Genomic DNA, 27,563 nt, shown 5'->3' with positions numbered 1-27,563 from the left:
ATATACAATCTTTACTCCCTCCTGGCAGGCAGGTCTCCGTCCCATTGGATTTTCATAGTCATGGGGAATGGAGAGAAGCTACTGTGCTCGGCATCCATATACATGGCGATTCCTCCCAGTCCATCGAGCCTCTTCAAATGGCCTTGGGGCCCGGGGGCACGTCGGACATTATCCAGTCGCCCAAGAACCTTGAGCATAGTGGAAAGTGCAAGAGGGCACATCTTAACGCCAAGGCATTCATGAGGACCGAAGCCAAAGTGAGTGTACAAGCTCATGTCACGGTCAAGACGGACCTTGTCGGGATCGGGGAACGTAACAGGATCGCGGCCTGCAACAACCTATATTTCGTACGGTCTGTTAGTACCTGAATGCCAAGATAGGGAGAGGAAAAGGACATCAAAGGACTTACCAAGTTGCAAATGATCTCCTGGCCAGCTTTCAAAATGACCTTCTTACCGTTATCTTCGACCACCGTTGGCTTGGTGACAAAGCGTGGCAATGCCACCGAGCAGCGGAGTCTCGCTCCTTCCATAAAGCTGTATATAGTTAGTATGGCCTCTTACATTCTAACCGGGATATGAAGAAACTTACTATCGCACAAGAAGCTCATCGGCCTCAGGAGTGTCCTCCCTAGACAAGCGCTGGATCTCAACCAGATGCTCCGCCGCTTCTTCGGAGAGGTAGTAGTCGATGCACTGGGAGAAAAGCTGGCCTTGATTGGCAACCAAAGCACCAGCCGTGGGAAGAATGTGCGACCACACAACGTCCTTAACTGGTAACTTGCTATCGAGCAAGCGTTGGATCATATGGACACCGTATTCACTCAAGATGTCATGGCGGTGTAGGCGGTTTACCAGGTTGGAAATGAATCCAGTCTTGGCAACGAGTTCGACGTTAGCTAGCGTCAACTCGCCCAGTTGCTGTGCAACATTACGAGCAGTCTGGCAAAGTTGGAAAGACTTGGACACGTCAACATCGTAGAAAATAGAAGCGAAGATCACGGCCAGAATCTGGTACAACTCCTGCTCACTGAACACGCCTCTTGGGTTTGATTCTGTCTTGAGAGACAGGGAGAAGACGTTGGCACAGAAGTGAACTTGGGCGAGAACGGCAACATCACGAACGATGTCGATCTGATTGACGCCAGCAACCTTGTAAGAGTTTCGTTCGAGGAGTTTCAGGGTAATGTCCTCGTAGAAAGCCTTCACTTCTGATTCCCACTTGTCACGATGTAGAGCAGCACCAAGCATCTTTCGGGAAGCCGCGTTAGCAGGGAGATCACCCGACAAGGCGAAGTCTCGGCCATAAGGACGGCCGCTATTCTCCATCAAAAATTGAATCTTTTCACCCCACACTACCTTGAACCCTTCTTGGTCTTTCAAGATCTTTTCGCAGGCAGAATGGGAGTTGATGAAGAGGGCCGGAGCTTTATAAAATGGTCGGTCAAAGCTATAGGTTTTAGCCTTACCAAGGCTGGCCAGGATCTTCTTGTTCTCGTCGGGCACAACCATTGGGAAGTGTGCGTAAACAGAGTCACCGCGGAAATGGTTGGGGAAAGCCTTCAGGACCAGTTTGTAGAAGACCTGACCTCCGTCAACGGAGACGTCATTGTTGATCTCATTGTATGCCCAGTTTGTAAGATGCTTCGGTGTGAAATCGACAGTATAGAAGCGATCACCACGAACCAAAGCAACTGCGTCTGAGAGAATGGCCCTGGAGGTTGTAAAATTGGTGCATAGACCACTACCCGGGGTCATAGCCTGTTTGGCCTCTTCGAGAATGAGGCCCGGGTACAACTCAACAAGGTCGGGGTGGTCATAGAAATGCTTAAGCTGGTCCGCAACGTATGGGTCTGAGTTGATTTCTTCAAAGGTTTGATAAGAAGCCAAACCAAAGTACTGACGGAATTCGTTTAAGGTAGCCAAATTCCAAGAGCGTGCCTGCTTGATGCCGAGAACTTCAACCCCTCTGAAAACATCCGGCACATTCAAAGCACCGAAAGCTCCAGCAGGATCCTCAACACCCTCCTCAAAGATCTTGACCAAATCATTATCATCGAATTTCCCATCTGCTTGGCGTTGCAATTTGGCGAAAGGACGTTCTTGAGGATCTGCTGGGAGCTTTGATTCCCATTGGCGAAGACCCCCTGTGAATTCCTGCAAGCTAAGTTGCTTGGGATCTTGTCCATTAAATAGCTCTTTATAAAGATCCTCTGACCATTTTTCGTCCCGAGCCGAGACACAAGAATGCCAGCGATAAACAAGATTGAATTCGGCAGATACTTGGTTTCCGGTAGCCTGGGCAGGCGCCTGGCCGAGCAAGCCATCCTTTATCTCGGCACGGGGATCCAAACTCCACACACTGTCTGTTCGGTTGATGTTGAGAATGGTCCGGACATAGTCCTTTAGAATGATGTTAACATAAAGACCACAAGTAACCAGTCTTGCGGTCTGGAAGAGATCATTATCCCAGGTGGCATAAGCTTCAGCATTTGACTCATCCGGCTTCGTAAAACGTCCACATTCATTGATAGCTGCCAATTGGGTGACAACCGAGTTGTGGAAACGGTTGAACATGATGAGAAGGACACCAACGCCCGGGGGAAATCCCAAAACCCGCTTGGTGGAAAAGCAGTCGGGCTTCAACTTTCCATCCTTGAATGTTCTGACTGTATCCTGTTCTTTCTGGTTGTTACCATAAAGCGGAGACAAGTCCAAATATGAGGATGTCAATGATTTCGTTTGGTCCCTGGGATCCGTTTGGAACAAGTCTAACAACTGTTAGTCTCGATGATTCTGCGATCTCTCATTGCATAGATCTCAACCAATAGACAATAACCTACCATGGATGATAATTGAGGCAAGATAGAATAGCACGCTAGAAATCTTGTTCGGGTGCTCCCTGAAATCCTTCCGGGCCAAGAGACTATCGAAAAGAGCCTCTGGTTCAGGAAGAGCAGCAGGCTGCATAGTCTTTGGTCGAACAGACCGTGCATATGGAGTACCAGCAGCACCAATCTGAGGCCAGAAAGTGTTCTAGGGCTGTTTAGCAGATATTCCCAAAATGTAAGGGGACAATTCCTACGTTTCCAGATCCATCAGCCTTCCGGTATGCCGCATCGCGTCCAAGATAGCTGTATCACCAGTCAGTCACTGCCCGTCATTTTCCACACAGACTAACATGACTCACGAGATAGGCGGGTGCTCCAAATCACCCCACAGTTGGGTGAGGAAGGTATTAGTCAGTTCCTTTCCATTCCGAGATGTCGAAGGCAAGCCAGCAGCAAGCTATAGAGGAGTTAGAGTGAGTACATAGCCAATTCCTCGCTGAAACACAAACCTGAATCACGCGCTCCATGATATAATCTCTGTCATTCACAGCCTCACCAGTTACGGCAGATTTAGCAACCTCCGCCAAAGTTTTGGCATCTTTCAGGTCAAAATGGAGCAGGTCCTTAGCAAGGCCCGTGACAGTTGGCTCTTGTACATAGCTGCCGTCGCCAGTTTGAGTGGGCAAGGGCCGCAAAGCTGCAGTCACAACTTGCTCGATCTGAGCAAGTTTGCTGCTGGAATTGGACTCTTCAGCCATGGTGAATTGACGATATAATACAATGGAATAGTATAGAAATTCAAGTGCGAACTGTGATTAACCCGTTAACTTCAATGTCATAGATTCCAGCCGGGTGGTATTTTGACTAAAGGTTTTAGAAGACTTTGAGCCAGGGCCGAACAGTACAAAGTAGAAGTCGAACAAAAGGAAAACAATCAATAACAATTAATGATGTAGCGATTAGTAGCTTACCGGTATATGTTAAGCAGAGTTGGGTAGGCTGAAGTATCGAGGTAATAAGGTGAGGAGCCAAGGAACAACTCAAAGTCGGTATAGTTATAGGGGAAGCAGCAAAAGAGCAACACAGCAATCACAGGTAGTTAGGGTAGTTAGGAAAAGAAGAAGTGAATCATCATGCGATCATTTCGGCGGAAATGGGATAGGATACATTATTATAAGCTTCCCGTGGGAATCACGGAGTAAGCCGAGAGCCATCAGCCGAGCAGAGCGTACGGCTGAATGCACCTCACATTCTAAAAATCCAGGCGTGCCTCCATTCGTGGTCATTCTCAGCGCAAGGTGGACCTGGGTGAAGAGGAACGCCCCACTGGCTCCGGGCTGCTATGAGCAATTGGATATCTGTGATTCGCACACGCTATACGAACTATCCCCTGTCAAATCTTATGGCATTTTTGCCAATACGATTGCCTAGCTATATTGATAGAATTGATAGACAGGGGCTATATTACCACATTCAATGGTTTAATTTAGTAGCCTCGCAAGAGGATGTGGTCTAAACCGCACACTGTGATTGGAGCAATGACAGCGGCTTAATGGGTCCGAGGATCTGCGACATGTTCAGGCTCTGCAAAAACAATGTTTTCTTGGAGAAAATAGTAATAAATATCAATAACAATAACAATGTAAGGTAGAAATCCCCAATGGCCTTCTGGGGGTTGTCCCAGTTGCGACGTTGATTGGCGGTGCTGTTCGGCCAGACTAACCGTGCAGGACAGAGCTGAGACCTACGGGGTAGACAAGGCGATATCATTCGATCCTGATTTGACGTTACCCATTCTGTATTACAGTAGCTCGTTTTTCTCAGCTCCCACAAACCCCAGCACTGCCTTACAACCCCCATGCCCCACTATTATGCATATTGCGCCTCGTACTCTAGCTACCGAGGGGGACGGGTTGCTTCGGCTGACAGGCAAACTGACTTGGGAGGCCACGGAGTACGGAGTGCATATATAACCTTTGTTGTCCCAGTAGATAATGGCATTCACAGTTGCCTTCTGAAATACTGCATTGAACATGTGCCATTGGCGGACAGGTCGGTCCAATTTCCAAGGTGAAGTGAGTGCAGAAGACATCATCCGGAGCAGAAGCAACAAGACATAGCCATGCGCTAAAAAGAAAGCCAAGACAAAAAGATTCTATGTAGCACCCTGTACAACAGTAAGCTGCCAAGGCAGCCTTAGAAGGCATCCCAGGAATGCACAAATATTGGATAACTATTGGATATTTGGCCTCAGGTGTCAACACGTGACGTCAACCGAGGCCCGACTTGTAGATTGTTGGGACTGCACTTTTTGTTGGCCAATCGCGATTTCAAGTTCCCTTGGTGGTCTCAAATATAAGGTCCATCATCGAAGCATTATATCTTCTTGAGCCAAGTCATCGCCATGGCGGCTGGTAAAGTTACGCTCGTCGTTCAGCCAAGGGGTATGCATACATAGCTCTTGTTTACCCAAAGCTCTCAGCAAGACCACAAAGAGAGTAGTAGCCTGAAAACATCGCTAATCTAAACGCAGGCAAGCCCATCAAGAAGCTCCCCAAGGAAATTGAGATTCCTCTCAATGCCTCCAGTGAAGAATTACACACTGCGCTCTCCGCAGCATCCGGCTGCTCAGTCCACCGGATGAGAATCACCAAGGGCAGTGACCACAGCGTGGTCCCGAACTCGATCAACACGACCATCGAGGACACTGGCATGCGAAACTCAAGCGTGATCTACGTCAAGGATCTCGGTGCGTGTCTATACCCCATATCATGGACAATGCGAATCCAACCCCTAAGATCAGCATACTCTTCCAAACCAACAAAAACTAACATATAGTTCTTCAACGCAACAGGACCCCAAATCGCCTGGCGCACCGTCTTCATCATCGAATATCTCGGCCCCCTCTTGATCCCCGCGCTATTCCTCTTCCCACTTCGACCCCTCCTGTACTTCACCTTCGACAAGCCCCTCCCCTTGCCCTCCGACCTCCAGCTCCTAGTCTGCACGCTCCTCACTGTGCACTTCCTGAAGCGCGAGTTCGAGACAATCTTCGTGCACCGTTTCAGCAGCGCCACCATGCCCGCCCGCAACATCGTCAAGAACAGCGCCCACTACTGGGTTCTGGCCGGTTTCAACATCGCCTACTGGGTGTTCCGCCCGGACGCCACTGCCGCCACCGGTACCCCCAACCAGGCTCTCGTGTACGCTGGACTGGCGCTGTTTGTCTTCGGTGAGCTGGCGAATCTGAATGCGCACTACATCCTGCGTAATCTCCGTCGGCCTGGTACTACTGAGCGCGGCATTCCGTCTGGATTCGGTTTCAGCGTCGTTACCTGCCCCAACTACTTCTTTGAGATTCTGGCTTGGTTGGGTATTTTCCTTGTCAGTCAGTTGAACTGGAGTGTGCTGTTCTTCGTTGTTGTTGGTGGGTTGCAGATGTGGAGCTGGGGTTGGAAGAAGGAGAAGCGCTACCGCAAGGAGTTTGGTGACAAATATAAGAAGAAGCGCGCTGTCATCTTCCCTGGCCTTGCCTAAGAAGTTGGCGGAATGGTCAAGTCCAGGCTTGGTATTTGGCTATCCCATATGCTATGGCAATGGGCTGAGTGACTGAGGAGGTGGAGAAGAGGAAGAAAATTATCGCGAGGCATCAGATTGCCTTTGTTAACGGCTTGACAAAAGTCCCAACAGCTTATCGAGCAACCCTAGTTGTGATGATAAGCGGTATGCGCTAATTACTGATATCATGAGGCGATGTATTATTTTAGTATCGGACATAGTAAAAAATGAATGATTATCATGTTCCTTTTGCAGCTATGCATACCAATTGAAAACAAAAATACGCCATATGTTGAAGTCTCCACGACCAAACGCTGACCAACCCTAAAACAGTACCCGTGAACGAGAGAAAGATCCCAAGCAAAACGCCATTCCCCCCACGTGAAAACGGTGGACTCCTAAATACAAGCGCCACTTCAAGAACAAGGTTCTTGGGCCTCAGGCTGTCTAATCGCTCTGTGTCTTCTTCTCCCATATCTTGTAATATGGCTCTAGTTCGTGAGCACAATCCCGGCCCTCTGTATCTTCACACCCATGGAATTGGATCACAAGATCACCATCCTTGTAGGTACCATCCAAAGAAGCACCCGGAGAGCCATGGCTATAGGAGCTCAGAATGCGCTGAGGGACCAACGCGGCTCGGGCAAGGACAGTTGGGTGCCACTGCATGATGTGATCCTAGCAGAATTTAGGTCAGGATCGAGGCTCTTCAAGCTCTATCTATACAAAGATAGAGTAATGGGGTAAAATATTTGTCTTACCAGTCCATGGGTCTCCGCCTTAGCGAAGTTATAGTTGCGGTAAAGCGGGTCAAACCAGGCGTCTAGGAAGAAACGGGCATACTCTCCATTCTTCAAAATGAAGCTTCCGGGGTTCAAATTTTCGCTGTCTTGGGTGATGATAAGTTCCACGTCCTTTTCCTCCTGGTACGCGAACGTCTTGATAATACTATCTGGCGGCACGATGGGCACATCCCTCATCAGTAAGTCATCCAGACGGCCCTTCTCCAGAATGTGAGACTTGAGGGATTTGGTAGGGTTCATGATTAAAGCATTAGCCGCGAGATGGAAGAAATATGCCGAGCGAGGATATGTAGCCATGGCATGGCGCATGGCCGGTGCAACCGCCCAGCTCATTGGGGCATCGCCAACGGCTTCGTCGTAATCCGATGCACTTGCGAAGAAGTTGGTGTAGCCTGTTCCCGCGTGAGGGTTAGATCAAATTCATTGCGAACGAAGCTCTTCCACAATCTTTCATAGAAATATTTCTTACCATGACGCTTGGCATAATCCTCCCGGTTTGCAACGATCTTTTTGAGACAGCTATCGCTGTACCGTTGACGGTCTAGCAGTGTGACGATTACCACACCAGAAGTACCCACCGGAGCGACAACGGACGTAGAGGTTGATGAATAGAGGTAGCGGAGGAGATAGATAAGGGATAATATTGCGAGTGCCAGAACAGCGGCCGACTTTAATTGTTTCCTGCGATAGGATGACATTCGAGACGAACGCGAGAGAGGTACAGGATGCGGGCTCCGCCGCGGAGGTAACGCGAACTGCATGAAGGCGTGTATTCGTCCCTATTGTGAGATTATACAAACAGGGACAGTATTTCGGTTTAAATCAAATCATAATAAGAGAGAGGGCAATGTCGAAAGTCGAGACTTGAAGAAAGATACTTGAAGATCGACGCGGGTGCGAAGATCCCGAGATGTGGCGTCCGAATGCGGCCCACCTTCTGGCCGCATTCCAACAAACTTCCATTAGAGATCCCGCATCCAGTGCGAATTTATATTTAGGATATTAAAGATAATCAGGAATAAGAAGTGTATTACTTGTTGATTGGCTGAATAGTACAATATTTATTGGACAAGAATTACAAAAAGAAAAACAGAAAAATTGCCTAATATATTTTATAGATCAGCCCTAGTAAATGTCATAGAGACACCCCTTATATACATTGTTAGCTCTTCTATATAGACCCAGATGATTTCTTAGAGTTATGAGAGTCTAAAACAACATTGCTTTTCCTTGCTTCCTAGAACGGAGGAGGGTTCAAGTCCAACCCGTCAACCGTCAACCGGAATTCATCTCTTGAATAGCTTCCCGCAACATCCATATCAAGTCGACCTCGCTCACAATCCTCCAAGTCGATCTCGGAAATCACAAGCCCATTTTCGATGCTGGAGCCATCAGCTGCATCGTCAGTGGAGACTTCCCAAATAGGCTCAGCCACGACTTCACCCAAGGGTCCGACAATGCAGGAGCCACCACGCGAGATATAGCGGTCTGGAGATTCTAAGAGCCCATGAGTCATTTGAACACTTCAGTAAATAATACATCACGTACCTTCAGTAGCTTTAGCCTGATCAGTGATCCAGGATGGTAGCTCATTGTAGCGCACGCACTGATTGCAAGAGAGCACGAAAGTGCGGCCTTCGCCACCAATAGTCCGCAGGAGAGGCAGCCAAGTATCGCGGCTGTCAGCTGTGGGTGCGAGGTAGATGTTCACATTTTGCGAGTAAAGACTTTGACGAAGCAAAGGCATGAAGCTTTCCCAGCAGATAGCGGCGGCAATAGTAAGCTTGACTCCATTGAGCTCGGTAGTGATAGCTTTCAGAGTAGAAGGGGAGCCTTGGGCCCATACAAGACGTTCTGAGCCAGTCTTTTCCAACAGGTTCAGGTCAGCATTAATTTATAAATGTGTTGCATTCAACGCCAAGTCAAATCGACTACGTTTCACAGCAAAAATTAATGACGATGTACTTACTGGCATGACCTTTCTTCTTTTCCCCAGAACACCCCGCAATGGATCGACATATAGCGCGGAGCAGTACATGCTCCCCCCGGCCTTTTCAATCAACCCAGTTGCAATAAAGACACCAGTCTCGCGGGACACCCGCTCGAGGAACTCTCTTGTCCCATCACCACGGTGGTCTCGACCTTGAGCCACAGGGAGCTTGCGCTCCACCCAGTCATCTCCCGCTCCAGCAGGTGTATCACCTAGGTCAACGGCAGCACGGAAGTATTCGACAAATTGGTCCCGGCCATAGGGGGCACGCGCGCCAACAGCAGTTCCAAAGTCACAAGTACGAGGATACCCGCCTAGATAAGCTTCTGGGAAGAGCAGGAGATGGACACCCTTTGAAGCTGCATGCTGGGTGGTTTTCTTGAGAGCGGCGAGAGTCAACTCAAGTGTAGACAGAGTGCGGGCTTGCGCCACAGCAACGGTGATTTTCTGAGGCATTATAGTGTAATCTTCTTTATACTAGTGAAATATTTCGAAGGCGAGGGTTAAAGGGAGTCAAAATAAGTTGTCACCCCTCCGAGCATTTAAACTACTCCATTCGGACTCTTTTCGGAGGCTGAAATGTCCGACGGAATTTGGTATGCCGATGAGCTTGCATGGCAATTTCACCAATATTTTGAACTTAGCCTTGAATCTAATTGGTCAGATATCTCTATAAACACACTCAAATGAAGCCAAAGATAAAATAACGAAGTCTTTCAGCTTTCGTCCTTCTGGTAAATATTTAGTCACGTGGATAGATGGAGCCAAAATGGAACCGGCATCGGACATTTCAGTCCGATACACTCAGTGAGCCACCAAATGCCGAGTCCGAATGGAAAGAAACAAAGTGGCACCTCCTAGAAAGAGACAGAAGGCGCTAGCTTGTCGACGGTGTCGATCACGGAAGCAAAAGGTGAGTGTACTCGATTACGGCCTTAAATCACAGAAAAACCAACCAAAGCCAGTGTACCGGAAGCAGGCCATGTGATAATTGCACAGCAGCGAACAGGGGTAAATATATAATGGCACAAACACAAGTAAAACTTGTCTGATTACATATAGAATGCATCTCAAGTGAGCCAGTGAGCCGAAAGGCTCGTGTTAGTACCGAGTAGGTCAAGTCAACTATTGCACAAGTACCCTGCTAACTGCTTTTATAGATACACCCGAGCACTCGAAGAAAGAATTATAGATCTCGAGTCTCAAATTTCAGATGAGAGGTCAGCAAATCTCTCTGCAAGCCCGAGAGCACGTACACAAGAGTCTCCGCATCAAAGAGGCAATGAAACAGACCATGTTTCTCGGGCTTCTTTTGCGTCAAGGCCACCATACTCTCGCAGTATGCCCCAGGATGGCGCATCGCCAGATTGTATTCCTCTAGGATACTCGGGCCCCGGCCCGTCAGTAGCATTACCAGCCCCCCATACAGTGGAGGGCCTGCCAGATCCTCATGGCCAATGTGGACATTCCAGCCTATTGATTGGCATACTAGCTACTCTCAGAAGTACCGATTCCTCGGGATTCCCCCGAACACAGTCTGAAAGTCCGAATGCCCACCATCTTTCTCAATCCACGGATCGGGTATTACAAGCAGATCGTGTCCCGCGGCTTTCAAATGAAGCATCTGACCGGTTGGTTCAAATATATTTGGAACGAGTCAACCCACGATATCCCTTCCTTCATCTCGCTACTTTTCTTGGTTGGCATGAATCGTGGAAGGCCCATTCGCAGATGGGTAGGGCGAGACATCAGCGGTCTCTATGGAAGGGCTACTTTGTAACCATGGTATGCATCAAATACTCGTTAGTCCGAGTTTATATTAATTTTCGATACACTAGGTGCATGCTGTTGCCCTACTTCTCACACCTCGAGTCTCAGTCGATGACATTGCTACTTCTCAAGTAAGTGCGTATCAAATACTATATCTACGACCAAAGACCAAAGGGAAGGCTAACAATTTAGTCTTTGTACAACACTGCCATGCAATATCTTGCCCACGTTTTCGCGCAACCTGATCCTGTTTTACATGCCCAGGCATATCTCCTTCTGACTCTGCATGCACTTCATTCTCCATCATCACAGATGATTGTCACCATTGTCTCTGCAATGATGAGATATTGTGTCATGGCCCAACTTCACTTAGCTGAGAGTGAGCCGCAGGTGCCGAATCCTGCGTTTTCCTTGGAGGTCCAAACGCGCCGTCGAGTGTTTTGGTCTGCTTATGCTTTGGATCGATTTATAAGTTGGATTTATCACATTCCAAACAATATCATTGATGAACACATTAGCGTGGAGGTAGGCCATTTCTCAATAACCCCACCTTAGGATCTATATCTGGAAAGGACATTGAAGATGCTGACAAGGGTAGCTTTTTTCAAACGTCGGAGACGCAGACCTTCACCACGAAGGATCAGAGGACATCCGCATTCGAATAGAAACACCATCGCAGAAGACACATGTCTCACCAGCCCTTCACCTATTCCGATGCAGACGTATACAATCGCGGATCATCAGCACCATGATGCGGTCTGATTTCAAAGAAATCGATGCCTCAACGACATGGCGAGAACATATGTTGGGCGAATTGGACTCCTGGAGGTCTCAATTACGGCTATTGAGCGATGTTGCCTCCAAAAGCTACACGAGCGATCGATGGGTTGGTATGGCTTATAACTACACGATCCTCCTCTTACACCAGCCAACCAAAGAAAATGTCTGTAATGGCTTTGGGGACCGATCAGTCCCAGCCTGTGTTCAGATCGCTATGACATTTAGGACTTTCCAAAAAGACCGACAGACAGCACAACTATGGCCTGGGGTATGTACTCGAAAACCCGTGTTCCTTCGCATTGACTGACTTAGTCCGGTAATTAGCTCTTGAGCCAAGTCGCCGTAGGTATCACCCTTCTATACTGCTTCTGGGCGACTCCACCTCAACATCAAACCATGGCTTACCGATCACGAGAAGTCCCAGACGCATTACGCGCCTGCTCAACTGCACTGGCCATTCTTGCTGAGCGATGGGTTCAGGCCGAACCTTTGCGCGATGTCTTCGATGTTCTAGCCAAAGAAGTTCCAATATACGGAACGGCAGAGGAAGACCCGCCACCGAGGCGCATTTCGGCGGAGTCTGCTTCCTACATCCAATCCCAGATGCCTCTGCTTACGTCGATCGTCATGCATCGGGGTGTCTTGCGCATGATACGCGAGATGACTACAGAGGATTTTCCTCGGAGTCTAGATGAGGAATTCCACCACCCACTGCCGGCATCGCATGACCAAACTATGCTTGGGAGTTTAGGTGGTCACATGTGCTCCGAGGAGTGTCCATTTTTCCATGAACCAACTCATCCTGGATCGATGGCTGGCATGGGTGCCCAGGCTTTTTCTCCGCTTGAGAACGGGATTAGCAGTGCTTATGAGGTTGACGACGAGTCACTCATGTATCCACTCCTCTTTGGTTCAGCGGAGTTTTGATTTCAGTAGAGTGGGACATTCCCTTTATACAAACTTGTTATCGATTTGGCGTAAAAATATGGTTAGATGAAACGTCTTGACAACATTGAAGTGAACACGAAGTAAGATTGGAGTATAATACAGAAGACCCAATATGCAAATTGAAAAAGAGACCGCACCCAAATTAAAAAGCTGTGGCCATCATTTCCGCCATGAGAAACGAGATAACGTACAAAGATGGCACAAAATCCGTGGTGCCCAAAAAACCGTCCATCGCTCTTCAGGATAGTGATACAAGCGCCTGTTCATTCCCCTCGGCACGCAAGGTCGTACAAGCTGCTCTAACGAGCATACGACTGGGTGCTTCGCGGAGATGCGCGAGGCTTGGTCATTGCGTCAATGTCCAGGTTTTCGATTTTGTTCCTGATTTCCAGCCTGTGGTCCCGCATCCATTTGCCCAATGACGGGGGCTCAGGAACGCGAAAGGCCTTGCGTTGCTTTGCGAATTTCTCCTTAATCGCCGGGGTCTGCATAATCTGGTGTCGAAGGTTCCATCCGAAAGGACCGAGCTCCTTAAGGCGTGTTGGTCGATCAGACAGCAAGTAGTTGTCTAGACCCTTGGCCTTGTAGATTGATCGCAAGGCACGACGAGTGACCTTGATAAACACCGACTCGCCCAGAGCCTCGCTCTCAATCTTCTTTCGGCGCACGTTGGGCTTCCAGCTTCGTCGTGTCTTGCCTGCGTTGCGTCCCTTGGAGATCTTGTTACCGAATCGGATCGAAGCGCCGCCGTAGAGACCGGAGTCAGCCTGCTTGTACCATTGGGATGGTCCATAGGGGTAAACTGGGGCGGTTTCCGGTAGTTTCGGAACTGATTGCGTCGCCGGCGTTGTTGAGAAGGCTCGCTTCGGTGTGGCGATGGAAAGACTGCGGAAGGCCGAAGTCAAAGAGAAGGGGGCGGCCATTGCAGATCTTGTGTGTAGACCTGCCATTGTGTTTGACAGGTATCGGACTCTCGCAGAATGTCGAGAATGCAAAGAGCCGGAAAGTCGTTATAGACAACAGGCGGAGGAGAGGACCAACAGGGAAGAATTTGGGGCAGCTCACCGCCCTGGGGGCGGCGTTCTCATTCGACGATCCCTTGCTCGCGAATTTCGGCCAGAAGCATTATCTCACAGAGAACCATCGCGTTACCTTTCTTTTCTATCTAGGCTATTCCTTTGAAGCTTTGATTTACTTTAACTCCCTTCTTCTCAACCCATTGACCCCTCTTCCATTAATACTTGTGGCTCTACTCGGCCACACCTCTTCCAAATATGGTCCAGATCAGTGAAGTGAAGGGTAACTCGCGCGAGAACAGGACCGCAGCGCATACACACATTCGGGGTCTAGGCTTGCGCTCTGATGGAACTCCGGAGAGCAATGCAGATGGATTTGTGGGACAGGGAGCTGCCCGTGAGGTGAGTGGATAGCAACACTGAACCCACCAGGGTATCTGGCTCGCAGTAACGACAACTAACGATTAAACCATGAGACAGGCATGCGGTGTTGTGGTGGATTTGATTAAGTCAAAGAAGATGGCTGGACGAGCTGTCCTGCTTGCTGGTGGCCCTGGCACTGGAAAGACTGCTCTGGCTCTTGCTGTATCACAGGAGCTGGGAACAAAGGTTCCTTTCTGCCCGATTGTTGGCAGCGAAATCTATTCCGCAGAGGTCAAGAAGACCGAGGCATTGATGGAGAACTTCCGGAGAGCTATTGGTATGCAATGCGACATTAGGGAAAGTGCAACAAGCGTGGATATCCAAGCTAACGTATGACAGGCCTCCGTGTTCGCGAAACAAAGGAAGTTTACGAGGGAGAGGTGACTGAGCTTACCCCGGAGGAGGCCGAGAACCCACTGGGCGGATACGGGCGCACAATTAGCCATTTGATCATCGGATTGAAGTCCGCTAAGGGCTCTAAGAAGCTGCGCCTGGACCCCAGCATCTACGAAGCCATCCAGAAGGAGCGTGTCACAGTCGGAGACGTCATCTACATTGAAGCCAACACCGGCTCATGCAAGCGAGTTGGGCGATCCGATGCCTATGCGACCGAATTCGATCTCGAGGCCGAGGAGTATGTGCCTGTCCCCAAGGGCGAGGTTCACAAGAAGAAGGAGATTGTTCAGGATGTGACCCTTCACGACCTGGATATGGCAAATGCCCGGCCCCAGGGAGGACAAGACGTGATGAGCATGATGGGCCAGCTGATGAAGCCCAAGAAGACGGAAATCACGGACAAATTGCGCCAGGAAATCAACAAGGTTGTCAACCGGTACATTGATCAGGGTGTCGCGGAGTTGGTTCCCGGTGTTCTCTTCATCGATGAGGTACGTGGAGGACATTATGCTGTGAATTATTGGATCTCGTCTCTAACCCCATTTCTTCTCTAGGTGCACATGCTCGACATTGAGTGCTTCACATACTTGAACCGCGCCCTCGAATCGTCCATTTCCCCTATCGTCATCCTCGCCTCCAACCGTGGTCACACCGTTATCCGGGGTACTCACGAAATTAGTGCCGCACACGGTATTCCCCCTGATCTGCTTGCCCGTCTTCTTATCATTCCCACCAACCCCTACGCGCCCGAGGAGATCAAGACTATCATCCGGCTGCGCGCCAAGGTTGAAGGCCTCAATATCACAGAACCTGCCTTAAACAAGGTCTCTGACCATGGCAGCAAGGTCAGTTTGCGGTATGCCTTGCAGCTGTTGGCCCCCGCAAGCATTCTCTCGCGCGTCAACGGCCGCCCCGGCGCAATCGAGGAGGCTGATGTTGCTGAATGCGAGGACCTCTTCCTGGATGCCAAGCGCAGCGCAATCATTGCCGATCAAGACAGCAAGAATTTCCTGTCATAAATGACTATGAGACTTGAGAAAGTTCCATGATGTTGTATACCAAAGTGGTATCTTGGATGTTTATTGAAAAGGCGAATTGTTTTGTGTGGGCCTGGTGTTACGCTAATGCTATGTATCAAATTCTATTTCTAACTTATTGCAACTTCTGGAAGATAAATGGTTGTAGACCCAATGTGTAGATGCAGAGGTCATCGGATGTCGCAAATGCAACCCCGGGATGAATCACGTGTCTCACCGTCACCCGTTCCTGTTCCAGCGTTTGTTAATCCTATCAGCACCTTTGGTTATTTTAAACTATTTTCTCTTTGTATTCCCTAATACTCCGACAAGGCCAGTCCACCTAGTTTGAAGAGTGAAGCCACCCTAACAAGATCCGACCGAACCGCCACTCAGCATTAAACAGCGTCACCCGCCCCAGATAAAGGTGGAGCCTACATCAACACATCAACCACCATTGCAGACAGCAGATCTTCACTTCCACCCAAGCTAAAACATACATCATACAATCACCATGTCAAACCCACTGGACACAGACGCCGGCTCGGAGATGTTCGCCAGCTACGAGAACGAGTTGAAGCTGGTGCAAGCCGATCTGAACCAGAAGCTGGACCAGATCGCCGAGGCAAGCGGCGAGCAACGGAAATCAGCAATCGGCATCGCAACACAAGTCCTCGAAGAAGCAACAGAATTGGTGAGTCTATCAAGCCCCCTCAATCTGTTTTCATGCGCCACAAGAGAACAGCCAACAACCGCAAGAACAACCAAAACTTACCCAATCACTCCTTATCTAGCTCGGCCAAATGCGCATGGAGAAGCAGAACATCCCCTCAGCAGCCCGGTCAAAAGTCAACATCCGCTTCCGCAACTACTCAACCGACATCGACGAGGTCAAGCGCAAGCTCAAGTCCCTCTCGGATGACCGACAAGCACTCTTCGGCGATCGGTACACCGACGAGCCGCAGGATGAGCACCTCGAACAAAGACAGCAGTTGCTTTCCGGTACGGACCGACTAGAGCGCAGCTCCGCACGCTTGCAGCAGAGTCAGCGCATGGCGCTGGAGACGGAGGATATTGCTCGCGGCACGCTCGGCACCCTGCATGAGCAGAGGGAGCAGATCACGAATGCTCGGAATAACTTGCAGCAGAGTGAGGGATACGTTGATACTAGTATCAAAACTTTGAGGGGCATGGCCCGTAGGTACTGACTCCCCTTTGTCTCGTTCTGAACTTGATCTAGACGTGGTTGCTGACCTTTCATGTGTTGTTTAGGATGGCTACCAATCGGATGATCACTATTGCTATCATTACGGTTCTGGTTCTTTTGATTTTCGCTGTCATTTACGGCAAGTTCCATTAGCGCTTGGGTCTTACGCTGGCGTTTGTATACTCGGCCTTATCTTTCATGTCCTTTTATTTTCTGCTCTTACGTCTACACTAGCAAGGCTATTGCCTGTCTCCCTCTCTCTGTCTCTCGCATCTTTGCCATTATGTATGATAGCATCCGGCATGTCTTGATACAGTTAGACCCAAGTCTCTGCTTCAAGCAACCCCGGTCTCTAATACGACGGCTAACAGCCCAAACAAGTTCCAAGTCTTTATTATCAAGTACCAAATAGCTTCAATTGGGGGGGGGGGGGGGGTATCTCATAACGCCAAATAACAGAAGAGAAAAAATATACATATCTCAACACGCTTAGTTCATAATCCTCATCGCCCCAAAAACAGCATTAACAATAACACCCACACAAACAGCAACCCCCTTCCTCCAACTCCAAACCCCCTCCTCTCTGCGCAACCACATTGCACATCCAACAGGCCAAAAGAACCCCATAACAGCCCCCCAAAGCATATCATCTATTGCTCCGCGCGATCCAGATCCAATCCCGCCCTCATCCTCCCCACCCCCACCCCTCCCCACCAAGACCACCCTGCACCTGCGCCGCCGTCGACCCTTCATCCATCCAGCGGTCCTCAAGATCTCGCAGCTGGTCCCCAGTAGGCATAGTATCCGGTGTCCGGGAAACAGACTGCATAGCCAGGAACTGGGAGCGCAGGGCGGTGACCTCAGCGGCCGTGAAGCCCGCCGAGAGGAGACGGTCGAAGCCGCGGGGTGCGGGTGTGGTAGTAGTTGACTGGGACTGGGACTGGGATTGGTATTGGCGGCCAGGTTGCGCAGGTGTGGAGAGGAGAGGCGAGACATCTTTCGCAGGAGATTTCTTGTCTGCGTTGGTTTGCTGCTTCTTCTGTTGTAGAAGGATTGTTGATGACACGCTTGCTTCGTTGGCTAGGTCTGCTTCTGAGAGTGCGATGTCACCGATCGAGCAATGGATGTAGAGGCGTGGGCGGGTATCCCGCACTGCCTGCTTGCCTTTGTCATGGTCGTTTGGGGTCTCGGGTTGGTCTGCTGCGGGGCGAGGGCTCCGGCTGGGTGATGGCGGGAGCTTTAGTGAGACTGCTAAGGCGGTTGTGTCTTCGAGACCGCGGCCGGCGTAGATGAGGCGCAGTCGGTGGGATGATAGTGGTTTGGGGAGTTCGGCTCGGATTAGTTGTTTTAGGCCTGCACCTGTTGTGGTCTCGGGCTCTGGGACGTCTAGTTGGAGGTCGGGGATGGAGGCGGAGAAGCGGACGGTGATGAGGAGCGGGTCGGTGTCTGGTTCGCCTACTCCGTATGGGGAAAGGAAGGGTGAGGCCATATTTTAGGTAAGAGGTAATATTGTGCTTTTATGTGGAATGGATTGAGGCCGCTCTATACAAGCAATGACTGGCGTGGTGCAAGTTGGAGATGCGGTGCTTACCCCATTCCGGGGCCTCGGACCATATCCGTCAGGTGACACAATCTAGACAAGTGCATACATGTGCTATCGCTTTTCTACAATCCTGGAAGACTAATAGGAAGGGAAAACATAGTGTTTCAAGAAAGCAGGTTTAAGGTAAATTTTGTGATTTTTTTTGAGGTAAGTATGTCACATGTCATCATCAATGTCCTTCGGACTAATCTATACACAAAAGATATCACATGGTTGATCTTGCAAGGGTTCAAAAGAATGTCTCCGCGGACAAAAAAAGAAACAAAGGTTCATTGGCTGAGCCTCTAACCTGTCTCATGACATGGCCCGCCAACTTGTAAGCCCACAGGAGCCCACAGCCACCACGGGGCGCAGTAAAAAATGCAGAAAGAAGAAGGGAAGTAGACAAAGGTATCAACTGGATATCAAGCGTATGTACTGAAACAATAGGGTAGTCGTGGAATCCCAAAACCCCCTTTGAAAACGCCGTCCGATGCACCGAGAAGAAAGACGCCGAAAGGTCCCGTATAAAACATATCAAAAGGAATGCTCAAGCTGTGTGCTTAAACATGCTTAAACCATGAAAGATTCGCCGCAGCCACATTCTTCCTCTGTAATCATGAGTCAGTAAACCGAAGCTTGAAAAAATGGTGCAATTTTTGCAGGGGGCCACATACTGATGTTGGGGTTGCGGAAAACAAATCGTCTGCTCAGCTTATCCTCTTGCCAGTCCATTTCACTGCCAATAATACTGAATAGAGCCTTGCTGTCGATGAGGACCTTCACGCCGTCCTGCTCGACTACTTCATCGAATTTTCCTGGCTTCTCCACGTACTCCAGGTGATAGGCGAGGCCAGAGCAGCCACGGTTCTTCACACCCACTCGAATGAACTTCGGTTCCGGCTGCGCCATCAATTTCCGAAGCTGCTCGGTGGCCACCGGGGACAGTTTCATGGCTGCCTTTCTTGCCCGAAGCGGCCGACGGGGCTTCGGGGAAGTCTTGGAAGCGGCCGGAGAAGTCGTAGTCGGTTTCGATTTTTGTGCTTCGCCTTCCCGTAGGCTCACATTGGACAATGTGCTTTGTGATGCGTTCTGGTATGATTTCATGTCGGGAGGAGGGAATTCAGCTGAGATGGACGTGTCGGCGCCGCCGCTGCTTCGAGGAGGCGGGAAGGAGGTTGGGAGTGAATGAGGACGGTAGGCGGTTGCGGTTTGCATGTCCCGCTTGGAGGATAGGTGAGCGTTTCCATATGATGAGAAAGTGCGTAGGCGTCCTACCGAGGGCTTTGCCCATCGGAGGAGTGTGGCGGATGATGTCACAGGACGTTGCATGGCGGTAGAGAAGGTCATGGTCGAGGAGCAAGCAATGTGAAATGGGAGTGAACCTCGACTAAAATTGCTATTGGGTCATAGGATCTTGTGTGAGAAAGATGGTGGAAGGATTGATTAACAAAGTTGAGAAAGAAGAATCAATGACTGTTTTGAGGATTCCCCCGTGGCCCCGAGTTAGTTACGTAAGGTAGTTGCATGACGCAGATTCAGCCAATCAGCGTTGATTAATTTCTACACACCGGCAATTGTAGCAGTGGCGCCATTTCTCAAGGTCCCAGGCTATTTTCGACGGTTGGTAATTATAGACTAATCAAAGGAGCTTACTTTAGCTGAGCCCACTTTGCCCTATATAAATTAATTTAACTACCTTGGTAGAATGACCAACTCAACAACTCAGCATTGCCCAGGTGATTTCCAATGTTGTCATCCAATGCGTTTTTCGGAAGCTGAGTCATCATACACTGGCGGAGAGTTCCGTTCCTCGGAGGGACCTGGCTCACCCCTCATGAGGATGCCACACCTAATGCAGTCATGTGGCGGGGAATAGTATCAAACTGTAGATTATGGGTTAGATAGATCTACCGGTTTAATATACAAATATACTAAAAATTGTTCCATTTTTTTTCTTTCTTTTATCCCAGATTGTAAACACATTGCCAAGTGTAGAGGACATGTGGCTGGATCGGCTGACAAAGTGGCTGGTGTCCCTTTTTCATGAACTTCGAAGCAATTGAATCAACTCGACTTTAATTTAACCTTACTCTTTTGGTTCCCGAGGTCCAATGCTGGCGATCTAACCGTTGCAGATCTTCTTGTCTAATACCATGGACGCCTCACCCCTTACCCAGCAGAGTAGACCCGAGTCCTTCAAACCTAAGATTGTCCAGCTCTATGAGAATCTCTTCAAAGTAGGGATATAAACATCCATGAATGGCTGTGTTTGATATTTACTAACATACTCCTTATAGGCGCCAGATGATGCAGATCCCTCGGAGGGCTTTTGGAGAGAACTCTTTTTGCTACCTCCAGACCGGAGCCAACTGCATGCTATCCTAGACCATTTGAGCCCAGACGATACAATCGGTCTGCAGGTAAGCCATTACAGAAAGTATCTCGGAAAGTAAAGATAGACAGCTAATGCAATTACTAGATCCAAACCCAGCGTTTCTTTGTCCGTGCCATTCGCGAGGCAGCAGCTGGGGTCGCCCCGGCGGATTCTTATGCACTAGATGTAAGAACCCCGTGATCAATATCCGAGACATATTCTCTAACCTTGTTTCACAGACATTGACTGTTTTCTTGACGAGCATCCTGAGCAAGAAATACACAAATCCAAGTTCGGATGTCATCACTGTTCTTGCGGGACTAGACGAAGTGGATCATGTCATTTCCGACTTCGTGGCCGTCTTGGACAGAATCATTCGAAATGGCAGTAGCGGTAAGTCTTTGCCTGTTCTGCTCTTAACCGAGATCGTGGCAGTTGATCCTAATTTTTCCAGTCGATGTGCGGCTCAAGGCCATCAAGACTGCCATTGCCATGACCAGCGGAGCATACAAAACTAGCCTGGTCTCCTATTTTACACACAGGGATCTTTTCCCATCGCTTATGAAGGTTTGATTTAATCGTACTGCTTCTATGTATGCAAATAACTGACAGTTACGAATAGTATGTTTCTGATTCTGATACCCCGCTGCAAGTGTTCGATCCATTCCTCCTTCTGGGGCTATTGGCAAACTACAACAAGTTTGAATTCCAAAATCCCTACCAGCTTCGACTTGATGATTTTGTGAACGAGTCAAATATTGAAAAGGTTGCCAAGGGTGTCGGTCTGGCCTGTAATCGCCTGCGAAACGGCTACATTGCTGTCCAGGATGACATTCCAGAGGGCTGGAGCTTGACCAACACATTGATTTTCTTTGGACTACGAGCTCTCGCTCCTGGTGCCAGGGACAAAGCGAACCCTCCTTCGGCGGAAGAAGCGAAGGCCATGTTTGCTGATCTGTAAGTGCTCTGCGTGGAGAACCCATTGATTCATAACTTACAATCCTGGCAGTCCGGCACAAGAAGCCGCAATTCTAATGGCCACATACGACTTCACAAACGCCAATAAACTCTTTGGTTATCATTTAGTTCATCTGGAACCAGAAAGCAGCGAGGAAGAATCTCCTTTCTCGAGCTTCCTTTCATTGTCCTCCTATCTCCTCCAACATGCATATCGATCCCCGCGGGTCGGGCACTATGCCGAACTAAACCTGTTTACCCTTCGCATCCTAGTCGAAGACCCGACCATCTGCAAGCAAATTTGCAGCGAAGATGTCAAGCGAAAGGTCCGCATCTGTCGACAGAAACAGCCCTACCTCCCCGTAGTCAGCGGAGACCGGGTCCTCGCAACCGTCATCTTTGATATCGCCATCGATACTATTACGCATAACCTTCGCCGGCGCCTTGACGTCAACATCTACAGGTATGAAACAACCCTCCACTCACTGTATTCATTAACCATGAAATAACTAACAAACCTCCCAGCCACACAATCGCAATCACCCTCCGGCTCCTAACCTACCTCTCAAAGAACAAGATCCGCCTCACCTACCACTGGTCCGAGCTCTGGCGGACTCTGCTCTCCCTCATGCGCTTCCTAACAACCTACGCCTCCGATCTAACCAGCAACCCCAAGATCCAAACACTCACGACCTCCCTCGCAGACCTAATCGCGTTCTGCGTCTCGGGCGGCGACACCTTCCTCCCAGACCCAGCCTCCTACGACGACCTCTTCTACAAGCTCGTTGAAACGGGCCCCATCATCTCCAAATTCCGCGATGCATACGCATTGTCCCGCTCCAGTAACGCAGGAGCAGGCGTCTCAGCTTCCAAAACACCCGAGGCAATCTCCCAAAACGAGCTGCACTCAGCAGCCATCGACACCCTCCAATCTGTGTCTACTCACTTCTACACCCTCCTCTTCCATTCGGAGGGCGCGGACGCCGCTGCTGTGACTGCTGCTGCTAGTCCCAAGGCTGATGAGCCTGCGCCGGTGGCGTTGCCGTCAATTAGGAAGAAGAATCTCTCCCCGCGTGAGGTCCACCGTATCATTAAGCAGGGCTATGATACGTTGAGTATTCAGCCGCCTGAGGGTCTAAGTTCTTGGGCTAAGTGGCGTGAGGCGGAGTGGAAGAGTGAGTTGAAGCGTGCGGCGCGATGTGCTGTGGATGATGCTAGGCAACTGGTTGCTTAGGTGTCATTTTGTGGGGATCTTTCTTTTCTTTCTCTACTATCATGGGACTTGATATGGATTCAGGATATCTGTGGGTGGTGCCGGAGAGGTAGATCACTATGTAGGTAGTAGTTGTGGTATCATCGAGTTTTCTATTAAGATATCCAGTTGAGAATTCATATTTTCTTCCTTAGTGTTAAGTCATTATTTGCTTGCATTTTATAACTACCAAGTAATGTCATTGAGATGTCAGAGCTCGATCTCTCAACTACCGGTATATATTGTGACTTCAGAATCCTACGAGAAATATGGAATATTCTACGTCCTTTTTGAGGTTAAGTTAAGCAAAGTATTTTGTATTCCAGGCCCGCAGGCCACGCTTCTTGAATCGAAATTTAAAAAAAAAGAACAAGTCGCTGCTGGAAGAGTGGCCACCCCCACCCCAACGCAGGCAACAAAAAAGACAGAAACCCCCCCCCCCCCCCTTTCCCCTTCCCTCCCCCAAAGAAAAGCTCTCTCTGCACTCAGTGAGTGCTCTCCGCCGGCTGGTAGCTGGTAGCGAAGTACTTCTCAGAGTTCTTGCTCAGCCACATGGACAGCTTGGAGATCTCCTCTCGCAGGCGGTTTGTGGCCTGCATATCCATGTTGGTCTGAGCAATCAACTCAGGCATGGTGCCTACACAAACACAACCATTAGTACAATTCTCAACCCTCACAGTTGAGCTCGAAGTAAGGTGAACCGGAACGGGATACATACTGAACAAGCGGATCAGGTGCTCCGCTCCGTAAACATCGATGGGGCCCTTATCGGCCAGGTCCCCGGTGGCAGCCTCGAACTTCTTGCGCAGCCCGCGGTACTGGGGGCGCTCGTGGCGGTAGAGAAGGATCTTGTCCAGACACTTGTCGAAGTACTCCTGAATCCCGGCAACCACTTCCTCCAGCACGTCCTCGTCTGCCGACGAGCCCGACCGCTTTGGAAGCTCTTCCTCGTGCCAGTCTTGCAGGATCTGGCGGACTGGGTATTTCGCTGGCAGAGCGATCACGCACTGGTTCTTGGTTACTTGCTCCCAATCATCGACAAGTAGGGACTTCAAGTTGTCTGGCATGAGAATTCGGACAGAGGGGCGGATGTTGAAGCTCTCCTCCTATTGAGTATTGTTAGTATGGGGTCATAAATGATATAGTTCATTTTGTGTAATTTTTTTCTTGGTTTTGGTTCCATTGAACCAAATGTAGTAGATGTGGTAATTGCATACCTTTTCGATTTCGCTATCACGGGCTCGCTTGGTGCCACGGCCGGGAACGGAGCCGCGCTCCTCGCTGTCCCGCACAGAGTCACGGTCGGAACCGGCACGCTTCTTAGCGGTGACCTTGGTGTTCTTCAGACGGAAAGAAGCTTCAGCTTCGCGACGCAGATTGTTGGCCAATTCGCGGTTGTCTTCGGTGTGCTTGCGAAGACGGTCCTCCAGGACCCAGTCATCCCAACTGTTCTAATGTTAGCAAATTGTTCCATGAAAATGATCTTGGACATAATGGTTTTTAGAAACAGGTGCAGTAAAAAGCAAGAGGCATTTTTGGGATAACAGAGTGCATAGATCAAGGTCAAATCTTCCGTAGTGGCCCGGGCAAAATTTCCAAGGTTGGAGGGGGAACAATCTCAACACAACAGCCAGAATGCAAAGGAACAGGGGAAGAAATGCAACAAGTCAGACTTACGTATTCTTCCAGCCCTTGTAGTGGACTTGGTATTCAAAGGGGCTCTTCTTGTCGCTGGAGTCCTTGTGGCGAACATCCAGGATCTTGGCATCGTAAAGGATCTCATGGTGGAAGCAGAGGACCTTCTCGTCCTTGCTATACATGGAAATAGGAGCCATTTTTGTCGGAGAAAGATGAAAGATGTGCGTGTCGAGGTTGATATGACAGATTGCAGACCTTCAAGCTCGAAGGTGTAGAGAAGATGTCAGGATGTTTCCTGTCTTGCGGGAAAAGGGTGTGATACAAGCGGCAACAGCCACGATCAGAAGAACGTTGGAAGTCTTCAGGACTCCAACGGATTGTAACACTGCAAGTAGATCTTGCAGGCTTGAGCAAAGACAGTCAAAGAGGAAGATGCACAAATGGCAGTACAGGATGCTTTTGACAGCAAATTTTGATTCAGCCAAGTGGAAGAAGGTGCAAGAAGGAACAAGATTAGATCGGACGAGAGACCAGCTCAGGAACAGTAGAAATAATCAAGACTTTAGAAGAGAGAATGGGTTGGCGTAGTTGGTGATGTAGATGAAGTAGAGTCGAGTGGAAGAAGAAGAAGGAAAACAAGCGAAGATGAGTGGCCCCTTGGAAGAATTAGGCGCGGGCAGCTTATTGTCACCTTTTTACATTGACAACTATTCATACATTTTCTATTTATTACAATAATACAATAGGAACTATTGATCAATTCCCATTCTTCTATTCATTCTGTTTCATATTCTTTTTCGTTCACGTGAATCTGGTCAATTTTGGTTCGCGTCAAACGGGAGGCAGAACTACAACTCCTACACTCGTCAGGGGGAAGATAAGGGAAAACTACTACACTCTTCATATTTGTGTGTACTGTGTGTACTACACACTACATACTCATCATGCCTCCCTCTGAGGAGTCCATCCTCAGCAATTTCCTGCTCTCACCAGCCCCGCTACCAACAATCATGTCACTGCAAAAGTTCACAGAGCTCTTCCCAAAACGTCTGAGAGCCCATCCGCACATCAGGACTTTGTACCGGGAGCTGCAACAGGTCCGAGAACAGGACATGGACCGAGTCAATGAAAGCATCGACAACGAGATCAAACAAGGTGAGAGGCAGAGAGCAGAGCTCCGAAAAGCCATCCTAGCCACTGGAGTCGAAGCCTCAAGTTCTGAAGAGCAGCGCGAGATGGACATGGATCTTCACTTGTTCGGTCAGCCGCCTACTGCTGCACCGGGAGATTATCACTCGGTGGCTAGTCTCCTGGCTGAAATGGAGACGGCCAGCGCTAATATCGAGCATGAAATTGCTGGTATCGATCAAGAGGCTGCGGAGATTTTGGCTCAACTCAATACAACTGTTGGGGATATGAGCGATCTCCGTTACGGCAAATTACAGGGTCCAGCGGGGACTGCTGAAGATGTGGCTGGTGAGGCGATCAAGGGCCTGCAGAACCTCGAGGATGTTTGCTATAAGAGTAGCACTTCTTGAGAGTTATGCTTCTGGCTCATTGTGCATTGTGCATTCTGCATTGTGTCCATTTATTCTTTGCAATTGAGCAAATACCCCCTGAACTATTGGTATGTGGTTTCAATGTTGGTTCTGGCAATTAAAAGACCTTAGCTGACATATCGATATGCAGAAAGAAGGCAAAATATCACGGGCGCTTTAGTGTCGCAATCTTGCTTTCGAGAGCTGTCTGGTAGTTCGCCCATGCATCGAAGTATCGAGCTCTACGTTCTAATCTTGAACTCGTGCTGTGTTGTCACCACTTCCTTCTTCGGAGCTATGCTGCAGGGCAACCAAGCTACCTACTCTCTGCTCTTTGCAACAGCACGAAAATTGTTTTCTTGGAAAGGCCATCTAACTATTACATTCTTACGACACAAGTCCGAATCTGGGCCATGGCCGTGGCCTTGGATGAATGCTTCTATCGCGCCAAAGCTCATGTCCACCAGTCATGCCCAAATCCAAACCATGTAGCAAATCTACATCAACTGTTACCTTTACAATGTTTTAACGCTTGGCTTGATTCTGGACACCAGTTTTAGACCAAGTCTTGACTATCCAGGTTTACTTTGCATGAGACAGAACAAACATAGTGGACTACTGAGAATCCATGCATCTAAAGCCATGTACATATTCTTAATCCCACCAAATCTACAAATCATTAAAAAAAATACGTATATACTATGTGATTGTAATTCCAATAATTAATTGCACGTCCATTTCTGGCGATAAGAAGATGTGGGGAAATACTCTACGCGTGCCGCGTTCGCGTTTTCCTCCTTCAACTCCAATTGAACATCACACTACATCATGCCCTCCATAAAGCTACAGCCACACTGCTCGAGTCCGGCAAAGGCGACTACAATTGCCTCAACTCCGAACAATCCCCTTCCAGCACTCCTTCAAACACCCTCAGGCCTAGCCCTTCTCGAGCTCCAGGGCACAATCAATATCCCCTCAGGGAACGAAGAAGATGACTTAGACTACTCTACATCTACGGGCGATCCGGCCTCCACCTTCGAAACTCCGATCGGAAAACTCATGTTCCCAGACTACTCGATCCACAACCCAGACGACACAAAATGGATGAAGCGCGCTTACATGTATGTCGGCCGGTATCAGCGGATGACTGGGGAAGTTAAAAAGCTGCCGCGGCCAATTGCTGTGCTACAGAAACGCCAGGCGTCGGAGGGCGAGGAACTGGAGGTTGTGGAGATCGTGCGCTATAAGATCTTCTTCAAGAGTCGGCCGGAACCCGTGACCAATGTTTGATTGGGTTGGGTTGAAGGTTTTATTTTCTTACATTGGAATGGAACAAACTGGCGAGGCGGGATCTTCTGGAGATGGCATCTATTGTGTACAACATGTACTGGAGCTGCAGAACTTGGAGGACTTGGGTGAAAGGTTATGACATGCATGGCTGGCCCAACTGAACATGGCCTCGCGCTTTGCTACGGAGAACAG

The 27,563-nt window shown here is 49.2% G+C and overlaps 14 protein-coding genes across 14 annotated transcripts; 7 read left to right on the top strand and 7 right to left on the bottom strand.

Moving 5' to 3' along the window:
* Positions 1–11: 11 nt before the first annotated feature.
* Positions 12–3,588, bottom strand: N7455_011991 (peroxidase/cytochrome P450 family protein; the record flags this gene model as incomplete). The annotated part of the gene is made up of 7 exons (XM_040953976.2): positions 12–338; positions 410–536; positions 592–2,770; positions 2,843–3,035; positions 3,085–3,133; positions 3,190–3,287; positions 3,340–3,588. 7 exons carry the CDS (start codon positions 3,586–3,588, stop codon positions 12–14), a joined length of 3,222 nt encoding a protein of 1,073 aa, XP_040815642.2.
* A 1,562-nt stretch (positions 3,589–5,150) lies between these two features.
* On the top strand, positions 5,151–6,367 carry N7455_011990 (trans-2-enoyl-CoA reductase (NADPH) TSC13; the record flags this gene model as incomplete). Its single annotated transcript, XM_040953750.2, has 3 exons — positions 5,151–5,274; positions 5,364–5,579; positions 5,685–6,367. The coding sequence occupies exons 1-3, from the start codon at positions 5,235–5,237 to the stop codon at positions 6,365–6,367; spliced, it is 939 nt and encodes a 312-aa protein (XP_040815609.1). The 5' UTR covers positions 5,151–5,234.
* Positions 6,368–6,711: 344 nt separating this feature from the next.
* N7455_011989 (putative alpha-1,6-mannosyltransferase subunit) lies at positions 6,712–8,075 on the bottom strand. The gene is made up of 3 exons (XM_040953806.2): positions 7,661–8,075; positions 7,150–7,583; positions 6,712–7,066 (listed from the first exon to the last, which is right to left on the bottom strand). Exons 1-3 carry the CDS (start codon positions 7,950–7,952, stop codon positions 6,836–6,838), a joined length of 957 nt encoding a protein of 318 aa, XP_040815777.2. The 5' UTR covers positions 7,953–8,075; the 3' UTR covers positions 6,712–6,835.
* Positions 8,076–8,428: 353 nt separating this feature from the next.
* On the bottom strand, positions 8,429–9,637 carry N7455_011988 (carbon-nitrogen hydrolase family protein; the record flags this gene model as incomplete). Its single annotated transcript, XM_040953955.2, has 3 exons — positions 8,429–8,688; positions 8,740–9,055; positions 9,161–9,637. 3 exons carry the CDS (start codon positions 9,635–9,637, stop codon positions 8,429–8,431), a joined length of 1,053 nt encoding a protein of 350 aa, XP_040815828.1.
* A 376-nt stretch (positions 9,638–10,013) lies between these two features.
* On the top strand, positions 10,014–12,658 carry N7455_011987 (uncharacterized protein; the record flags this gene model as incomplete). Its single annotated transcript, XM_040953971.2, has 8 exons — positions 10,014–10,094; positions 10,147–10,192; positions 10,244–10,292; positions 10,342–10,966; positions 11,020–11,082; positions 11,144–11,476; positions 11,550–11,999; positions 12,056–12,658. The coding sequence occupies 8 exons, from the start codon at positions 10,014–10,016 to the stop codon at positions 12,656–12,658; spliced, it is 2,250 nt and encodes a 749-aa protein (XP_040815657.2).
* Positions 12,659–12,978: 320 nt separating this feature from the next.
* On the bottom strand, positions 12,979–13,629 carry N7455_011986 (mitochondrial 54S ribosomal protein bL28m; the record flags this gene model as incomplete). Its single annotated transcript, XM_040953941.2, has 1 exon — positions 12,979–13,629. The coding sequence occupies one exon, from the start codon at positions 13,627–13,629 to the stop codon at positions 12,979–12,981; it is 651 nt and encodes a 216-aa protein (XP_040815738.2).
* A 324-nt stretch (positions 13,630–13,953) lies between these two features.
* On the top strand, positions 13,954–15,533 carry rvb1 (RuvB family ATP-dependent DNA helicase pontin; the record flags this gene model as incomplete). The annotated part of the gene is made up of 4 exons (XM_040953870.2): positions 13,954–14,097; positions 14,176–14,395; positions 14,458–15,005; positions 15,069–15,533. The coding sequence occupies 4 exons, from the start codon at positions 13,954–13,956 to the stop codon at positions 15,531–15,533; spliced, it is 1,377 nt and encodes a 458-aa protein (XP_040815696.1).
* Positions 15,534–16,044: 511 nt separating this feature from the next.
* N7455_011984 (v-SNARE protein VTI1) lies at positions 16,045–16,890 on the top strand (the record flags this gene model as incomplete). The annotated part of the gene is made up of 3 exons (XM_040953887.1): positions 16,045–16,224; positions 16,325–16,731; positions 16,803–16,890. 3 exons carry the CDS (start codon positions 16,045–16,047, stop codon positions 16,888–16,890), a joined length of 675 nt encoding a protein of 224 aa, XP_040815723.1.
* A 532-nt stretch (positions 16,891–17,422) lies between these two features.
* N7455_011983 (DSC3 family protein) lies at positions 17,423–18,226 on the bottom strand (the record flags this gene model as incomplete). Its single annotated transcript, XM_040953830.2, has 1 exon — positions 17,423–18,226. One exon carries the CDS (start codon positions 18,224–18,226, stop codon positions 17,423–17,425), a length of 804 nt encoding a protein of 267 aa, XP_040815655.2.
* A 250-nt stretch (positions 18,227–18,476) lies between these two features.
* isa1 (Fe-binding Fe/S cluster assembly protein ISA1) lies at positions 18,477–19,764 on the bottom strand. The gene is made up of 2 exons (XM_040953774.2): positions 18,997–19,764; positions 18,477–18,930 (listed from the first exon to the last, which is right to left on the bottom strand). Exons 1-2 carry the CDS (start codon positions 19,667–19,669, stop codon positions 18,893–18,895), a joined length of 711 nt encoding a protein of 236 aa, XP_040815667.1. The 5' UTR covers positions 19,670–19,764; the 3' UTR covers positions 18,477–18,892.
* A 711-nt stretch (positions 19,765–20,475) lies between these two features.
* N7455_011981 (ARMH3 family protein) lies at positions 20,476–22,887 on the top strand (the record flags this gene model as incomplete). Its single annotated transcript, XM_040953766.2, has 8 exons — positions 20,476–20,559; positions 20,620–20,742; positions 20,802–20,882; positions 20,936–21,089; positions 21,151–21,263; positions 21,319–21,653; positions 21,706–22,116; positions 22,179–22,887. The coding sequence occupies 8 exons, from the start codon at positions 20,476–20,478 to the stop codon at positions 22,885–22,887; spliced, it is 2,010 nt and encodes a 669-aa protein (XP_040815595.2).
* A 490-nt stretch (positions 22,888–23,377) lies between these two features.
* On the bottom strand, positions 23,378–25,150 carry N7455_011980 (uncharacterized protein). The gene is made up of 4 exons (XM_040953793.2): positions 24,583–25,150; positions 24,123–24,351; positions 23,624–24,011; positions 23,378–23,542 (listed from the first exon to the last, which is right to left on the bottom strand). The coding sequence occupies exons 1-4, from the start codon at positions 24,738–24,740 to the stop codon at positions 23,391–23,393; spliced, it is 927 nt and encodes a 308-aa protein (XP_040815758.2). The 5' UTR covers positions 24,741–25,150; the 3' UTR covers positions 23,378–23,390.
* A 337-nt stretch (positions 25,151–25,487) lies between these two features.
* On the top strand, positions 25,488–26,081 carry N7455_011979 (Cnl2/NKP2 family protein; the record flags this gene model as incomplete). Its single annotated transcript, XM_040953930.2, has 1 exon — positions 25,488–26,081. One exon carries the CDS (start codon positions 25,488–25,490, stop codon positions 26,079–26,081), a length of 594 nt encoding a protein of 197 aa, XP_040815793.2.
* An 828-nt stretch (positions 26,082–26,909) lies between these two features.
* Positions 26,910–27,371, top strand: N7455_011978 (Ctf8 family protein; the record flags this gene model as incomplete). Its single annotated transcript, XM_040953814.2, has 1 exon — positions 26,910–27,371. One exon carries the CDS (start codon positions 26,910–26,912, stop codon positions 27,369–27,371), a length of 462 nt encoding a protein of 153 aa, XP_040815665.2.
* Positions 27,372–27,563: the final 192 nt, after the last annotated feature.

Source organism: Penicillium solitum (assembly GCF_028829755.1).
Source record: "Penicillium solitum strain IBT 25940 chromosome Unknown utg000009l_segment0_segment0, whole genome shotgun sequence".
Taxonomy (NCBI): domain Eukaryota; kingdom Fungi; phylum Ascomycota; class Eurotiomycetes; order Eurotiales; family Aspergillaceae; genus Penicillium; species Penicillium solitum.
The sequence above is the reverse complement of the archived record's forward strand: the minus strand, read 5'-3'. Positions and strand labels throughout refer to the sequence as shown.